Source organism: Conger conger, chromosome 19, assembly GCF_963514075.1.
Source record: "Conger conger chromosome 19, fConCon1.1, whole genome shotgun sequence".
NCBI classification, from domain to species: domain Eukaryota; kingdom Metazoa; phylum Chordata; class Actinopteri; order Anguilliformes; family Congridae; genus Conger; species Conger conger.
In genome coordinates, this window is record NC_083778.1 from 13,051,675 (window position 1) to 13,059,174 (window position 7,500).

Here is a 7,500-nt window from a genome sequence, read left to right on the forward strand (position 1 = left end):
TATCGAGGTCACACGTTTTTGTCCAGTATAAATAAAATATGTGTAAATGGCGTGAGTCTCCCAGGCCTAACCGTAACCCCATTGCGCACCGTCTTCCTAACGCAGGTTGTGGGCGTGGCATCGCGGTGGCTCAAAGTGCAGGATTGGGATATTCCTGTATGGGGGGGGTGAGGGAGCGGGGTGAACGGGGGGGGGGTCAACGCGCTGGTACACGAATCTCTGCGAGGTGTCTCCGTCCAGCCTGCTCAGTTACCATGGTGACGAGATGGATTCAGAGCTGTTTTGGCGGCACGCGGAGGATAATAATGTTTCGGCTCATCGATTGGTGTGACGGTTACTAATGGTAATCGAAACGATGGCGTTGTAGAACTCTGACTCTGATTGGACTAAGCAGGAGACAATACTCCCCTGGAGCCTTGCTCAAGGGCCGAACGGCTTGTGCGGATCTTATTGTGGCTACACCGGGGATCGAACCACCGACCTTGCGGGTCCCAGTCATGCACCTTAACCACTATGTGACAGGCCACTTCATGATTTTGAAAAAGCATTAAAAAAAAACAAAAAAACCGTCCCCTGCTCTTCAGAAAGGGGCTCATACCAGTTTGGCACCAGTAATTGGACGTGACGCAGCCTGTTTTAGCCGCTCGTTTAATAACTTCTCGCTCCCCGCTGTGCAGGCCGCAGCTCTTCCTCTCGTTAAACGTTTTGGTGCGTCACTCGTCGAGATTACTTAACAATCGCTGGAGGCTCTTTACAGCTGAGGGCCCTGGATTCCTAAACTTCAGCGGATGACGGATGGGTGTTGGCCATCGGCCAGAGACAGGAGCTCTCTCTCACTCTGTGCGAGTGTGAGTGTGTGAGTATGTACGCGCGCGCCCTGGAGCTGATAATTGTGCGTGCAGAAGTGATCGACTACCTCTTCATTGTCACCCCAGGCACCGACCCCCATCCCCTCTGTGAGGAAACTTTTTGGGATGGGCTGGGGGCTGGGGCTGTGAACTCTGGGACTACGCCCTGAACTGCCCAGGATGAAGGGTGAAAAAAAATAAAATAATAAAAATTGATAATAAAATAGGCCCTGGTCCTTATCTTTGTTGTGAAATTGTACTTCCCTCTAGGGTCTCTCAGCGCTTCGTATCCCTGGTTACGGGTATGCACTTTGCACTTTGTTGTACGTCGCTCTTGATAAGACCGTCTGCCGAATGAAATGTCATGTAAGGAGATGAATGAAAAACCGGGTCATCTTTGCAAAGGAGAGCTTGACGAAAGTGACCCTAAATTCAAACTGAAAAATTGAGTTGAGTCTTCACGAGTCCACTCTCGGGTTTGGGGTGCCGGCTCTGCAGTTTCACACCCCTGGTCTAGAGCGACAAATTGCGGCGACTCCAAATTAGGAAGCGGAACATTAACGTTGTTGTAAGTGTGTACGCGATCGTGAAGAGAGTCCTGGTGGATCACAGGACGACCGGTGACCTCAAAAAGAATTTGAACATCTGCTCAAAAGAATTTGAATGAGAATTTGAAAAACACTAAATCAGGGGTGTCCAGTCTTACCCAGAAAGGGCCGGTGTGTGTGCAGGTTGTTGTTTTAGCACAGGACCAAGACAGCTGATTCTACTCATCTAGGTCTTGATTAAAGACCACGATTAGTTCATTAGTATAATCAGGTGTGTTACTGCTGGGTTAAAACAAAAACCTGCAACCCACGCCTACCCTCTTAGGATAAGATTGGACACCTCTGCACTAAATGTTCGACGTTGATTTCAATCTTGCGGCTTGCGGCACCCAAAAAAACCCCCCAAAAAAACACTCGGTATAGCCCTGCAGTTGGTCCCGTCCGGCGGTGGGGGGAATTCCTCCCTCCTGTGGCAGAAGTAGTGAAGTCCTGTTTCACGCAGCCTCGAGCCCCCTGCACGGGGGGGCTAGAGTGGGTGGGATCCACCCAGCCCCTCCTGGGCCACACAGGGCGTCTCCTTCTGCGAAGACGATGCCTTGCGTTCCCTTGATTTGCATGCCCTATTGATGGGCGACATGGCTCAGGCAGTGAGAGCAGTCGTCTGGCAGTCGGAGGGGTTGCCGGTTTCGATCCCCCGCCCGGGGCTGTGTCGAAGTGTCCCTGAGCAAGACACCTAACCCCCAAATGCTCATGACAAGCCGGTCGGCGCCTTGCATGGCAGCCAATCGCCGTCGGTGTGTGTGAGTGTGTGTATGAATGGGTGAATGGAGAAGCATCAATTGTACAGCGCTTTTGGATAAAGGCGCTATATGAATGCCTGCCATTTACCATTTGCCATCTATTGAGTGGCGGGGGCAGGTGCGCTTGCCTGCAGTGTCATCTCTGCTCGGCTTGTTGTGCAGGAACAACGCGGCCGATGTGTAAACAGCTGTGAGGCCGTGGAGAACAGGTGTCCCGCATCTCTGTGCTATCGGTCTGCTTTGCCAAGGAGATTTGATTGACAAAATGGTGGGGCCGGTGAGGAGTGATCAATATAAAGTAAAAAAATTAATTGACCCTTTTTCATAGATGATTATCTCTCTTGGAACACATTTTGATAATTGGGAAACCCCCTGTGATTTTATGTTTTTGATGATTGCATTTTAAACAACCCTGGCAGTCCTATAAGCAAGGGATTCTGGGATGCAATTATCGCCATGTGTATTAATAACTGTTAATAATAAATGGGGGCACTGTCCCAGTTGGTGTGCCGTCTATAAGACCGGATAGTTCTTATAAACTGTGTTTTTAATGACCATAATTTCCTGTGAAATTCAGATTAGACACAATATCCGGACGTCTAATTTTATGTCATACTCAACCTGTCGTACTCAACCTTATGTCATAAACAACGCTGAAGGCATTTCGCGATTCAGTTTCCCCCGAATCCGCACATGATGGGGAGTCCAGTTCGGTGCAGCGCCCGCCCACGGACACACCCCCCTGCTTGAGTGACAGGACGCGCGAGCAGCGTTTCGACCAGGCAAAAAGGCACAAGAACGACGCTTTGTTCTGGCAGAGTTATTCCGTTGGATTGATCCCAGTTTGTCGGGCTCTCGGACCCCCTTGTGAAAAAGGGAGAAGTGCGAGCGAGGAGCGAAAAGAACGAAGTGTGGTTGGATTTACAGTACAAGGGTGGGGGGGGAATCGTCCGAAATTGCATTCACGGACGCAATGAGGCGACTGAGCTCTCTGCACAGATTTGTCAGACCTCGTGCGGCGGGAGGAGACTGCGGCGGATATTCCAGGGATGCAGCGCTAGTCTGGGATGAAGCAAGATGAGCGCCGTCTGTCCGCCAAGGCTGGAGAGAGATGTAACCGATTACTTCTGAAGCGCTTTGAGTTCGCGAGATCATTCTCATTTCGATAGCCAGAGCAACGGTCTTAATTTTGCAGAAATCCAGAATCGTCCGGTGGTGGGAAAATAAAATGATTTCATGTGTGCACATCTCGATGTAAAACCACATTTTTTGACTCTCAATCTCGACTCATTTTCATTAAGCAAGAAGCGTGAAGATGAACCAAAATGAAACATTTCATGTGTCGACAATGGAGGTAGCTAGCGTGCCTATCCCTTTGGTCGCCGCTTAAAATACCTTTAGAATTCGGATGGGCCGTATGTAAATCCCGCCTCGACCGTAATAATGTTCGTAAGATGCCCCCGGAGCAAGTTGTCGGTGTGGGCTGCGCTGTGCGTGCTGGTGCTGTGTTGGCTGTACATTTACCCAGTTTATCGGCTGCCCAGCGACAAAGAGATTGTCAATGAAGTCTTACGCCAGGGACAAGAATGGAAGAAGAACCAGACCGGAATCCATTTGTTTAGGTATTTTAACCCGTTATTTTATCTTTGCTGACTTTTTATTTATATTTGTATTTTTTTTAATATATTATTTTGAATAAAAAAAAAAAAAGGATAAGTTATCTATTTGGAATCTAATTGAAAGACACCTGCGGTTATGTGAAATAGATTAATTTTTTATTTATTTTTTTTAACCTCCCCCTACTTTTCAGCAGGTTGTATTGGTGCCTAACTGGTGTGATAACCAATGATTGCATTGGGTTTTTTTCTCTCTCTCTCTTGGAATGTATACTTATTGAAGATCATATCTATGCTAATTTAATTAATTAAATAATTTAATACAGGTAAGGGATTCGGTGATCGTGTCCTTATAGCTACCGTAATCATGGTGAAGCCTTTTACCATGTTTGATAACATGCAGCGATTGTTGAATATTTAAGGGACTTTTGATGGCCCCCGCCCCTCAATAAGTTGAATATCTGTGAAGATGAAACTTCATTTTAAATTTCATTTATGGGTGCAAATTAAGCTATCTGGCGCCTTAATTTGATAACAACGAGTTAGGTTGTATGCATTCTCAAATGGTTATTAGGCTAGCCTATTTTATAACGGCATTCTTAGACGATCGAGACGGAGCGCGGGCGTTGATGAGCCACACCTTGCAATTGAAGAATTGCCGTTACAAGGAGTATTTCTGCTGTTTTACAGAATGAACGCTTTGGATGCGTATCCTCGCGCATGCATTCGAGGTTCTTTGCTTATTTCAGTGTCCAAGAAACGGAAGGAATGGCCGAGGCATCACAAATAAATCAGTTCATTGCGCAGCGGTGTCTCGGCGTTCACAATGCGGAGTGAAGACTTCTTAATCGAGATCACAGCCGTTGTTCACCGTAGTGTAGAGGGCAACCAAATAACTGTACCGTAACAAGCTGCCGAGCACTGCGGTTGTCACAGTTCAATCGTTTACATGCCTCTCCTTGCTATTCATGGAATGGTGGGAGGCTACAGTCTTAAATTTTACGGCGCTGTCGCTTTATCTGGTGTAATACCAACAAAGCTCAAGATAGGCCTTAAGACTGACCTTTTTTTTTTTTTTTTCAACCTACTAAAATGAACAGTCAGCAAGATTGATATACTGTATGGTGGGGCACCGTATTTCGAACAGGAATGTCCAGGAGTTGTTTCTTATCTTGCTTTATCAGATGGTTCATGCCATGGTGTGATTACATGATGCTATCTGCTGCAAGATATTTGTCCGATTATGTGGGTGGAAGGTGAACGAGTTGTTCCCTCAGTGAGTTGAGCCACCATAAAGCGTCTCAACTGCAGCCACTGTGTCCCCATCATAGTGCGAGTTTGGGGGGGGGGGGGGAAATGATCAAAATTCTGCATCAGTTAAAAGACCCCCTCGCGCATTCAGCCCTGCTGAAAAAAACTGCTCAAGCTCGGTTTTGAGACAGTTGGTAGCTGGGTGACCGGTTCAGACTAGCTCCCCGCTCGACATGGTTTAGCCGGTTGACCAGTTCAGATGACCAGCTACCAGCTCAGACAAGCTACCAGCACCAGCTGGTTGACCAGCTCCTACCCAGCTAGACCAGCCTTACGATCAGCTTGGCCGTGCTGGTTGACCAACTGAAACTCAGCTAGACCAGCATACGACCAGCTTGAAAATTGAGCCGGCGTAGCTGGATTTTTACATCGGGAGCACAAGATGACACACATGCCGTATTACAGTAGCCTATATGGGGCGTCATTATCTGCGCGTGTTGAGCTGACACCGCAGAACGTCTCTCCGGCCGTTGCTCCGCGCCGGCTGACTCACCCATCGTCCTCTGTCGCAGGCTGCGATTCATCCTCCAGCCCCCGGGGAACCGTGGAGCGTTACCCCCCTTCGGTGCTCTGCCCTTGCATCTTGCCAGGGCAGAGCACGCGGGACGATGGGGGTTAATGCTCCAATGTGCGCCTCTCCCGGTGCTGCCGTGTCTTTTACTGTTAGATGTGTGTTTGCGATACGCTCACACATTTTAGCTTCTCGTACGGTTATTTTCATTACGTTAGATTATGTTGATCCACAGAACAGGTCGGTTAGCGGTGACCGATTTCGTCGGCATATTACAAAATAATTTGTTAATTGGGCGCATCTTATTTTCCCCGGAGGTTCCTCAATGCCCCCGCATTTACTGTCACCGTGGTCTAAAAAGCACAAGTCTGGGAGGTTGTGCATCGTTATGTGACCCTGATCTCTGTGGCACCGGGGCTTCCCTGTCTCACTTCTCCCTGTAAATATAGCAGCGTCGCGGAATCACTGATCAGCAGCTAAGCCGTTTCCGGCCTTTCCGACCGTCGTACGAAATGAGACAAAATGAGCACAATCACTCCTGCCTGTCGCGGACAATGAGCTTGGCTTGCTTGTTTGAAGAATTCAGCTGTGAGGTGCATCTGCGGAGAGTAGGCAGCTCTTGGGGGAAGGTTCAGTTCCGTTACAGGAGGCTTACGTGACATTGATTTCTCATACAACCAGAGCAACTTTTAATGTAGGAAAACATAAGTGCGTTGACCTTGTGTGCACAGTAATAATTATTGTACACAAGATACAAGATAAGATGGTCACAACATTGTTAGGTCAACAGAACGCTTCCCTGGATGGTTACTGTATAGCTTGTCCGAGCATACAGTCTCTGTGACGATATCGATCACTTTGCTCGGGTGCACCTCCAAAAGTTCTTATTTCACAAGGAAGCCCTTCAGCATTAGCGCTGGATAATGATTGGTCAGTTTCCGTCTGGACCATCCCTGAGTTTGTTCAGTTATTAACTTGTAGTGTGTGTGTGTGTGTGTGTGTGTGTGTGTGTGCGAGTGTCTGTCTGTGTGTGTGCGTGTGTCTGTGTGCGTGTGTGTGTGTCTGTGTGCTTGCATGCATGTATAACCATCTCTTACAGTCCACCACATCTACAGAATGGATGACCGTGTACACTTAATCGTTATAATCCCCTTCCCAGGGCCCTGTCAGTTTCAGAGTGTTCTCTTATTATTGTTAATAATTTATTTGTAGCCTATGGGACCTGTACAACATTAAACATGAACGTAGAATGTTGCCCTTCAATATAGCCCATATTGTACCAGCGATTGCTTCAGCTTCTATTCACCGGTAGTCCCTTTTTTATTATTATTAATCGATTTAAATGTGTTATTATCTTCCGACAGGAATCTGCTGAAAGTATGCTGCGACCCACGGAAGATGTTCGCCGTGACGAAGGAGAACTCCCCCCTCGGGAAGGTCATCTGGTACGACGGAGAGCTGTTCCACTCCCGCACCGTGAACAACGACACCTACCCCCTGTTTGTGCAGGTAACCACTTCATCACTGTGTGTGTGTGAGAGAGAGAGTGAGAGTGTGTGTTTGTGTCTGTGTGTGTTTGTGTGTGCCTGTGTGTGTGTGTGAGAGAGAGAGAGAGAGAGAGAGAGAGTGTGTGTGTGTGTGACAGAGAGTGTGTGTGAGAGTGAGTGAGTGAGAGAGAGAGTGAGTGAGAGAGTGAGAGAGAGAGAGGGTGAGAGAGAGAGTGAGAGAGAGAGTGAGTGAGAGAGAGAGAGTGTGTGAGTGAGAGAGTGAGTGTGAGAGAGAGTGAGTGTGAGAGAGAGAGAGTGAGTGAGAGAGAGAGAGTGTGTGAGAGTGAGTGAGTGAGAGAGAGAGAGTGTGTGAGTGAGA

General features: G+C 47.9%; 1 protein-coding gene across 1 annotated transcript in view; it reads left to right on the forward strand.

Moving 5' to 3' along the window:
* Positions 1-2,982: 2,982 nt before the first annotated feature.
* st8sia1 (ST8 alpha-N-acetyl-neuraminide alpha-2,8-sialyltransferase 1) overlaps positions 2,983-7,500 on the forward strand; it is a 14,690-nt gene continuing 10,172 nt past the window's right edge. Inside the window, exons 1-2 of the mRNA XM_061229708.1 lie at positions 2,983-3,818; positions 6,999-7,143. Coding sequence (XP_061085692.1) covers positions 3,640-3,818; positions 6,999-7,143 — 324 coding nt within the window. The 5' untranslated portion in view covers positions 2,983-3,639. The remainder of the gene's footprint in view (positions 3,819-6,998; positions 7,144-7,500) is intronic.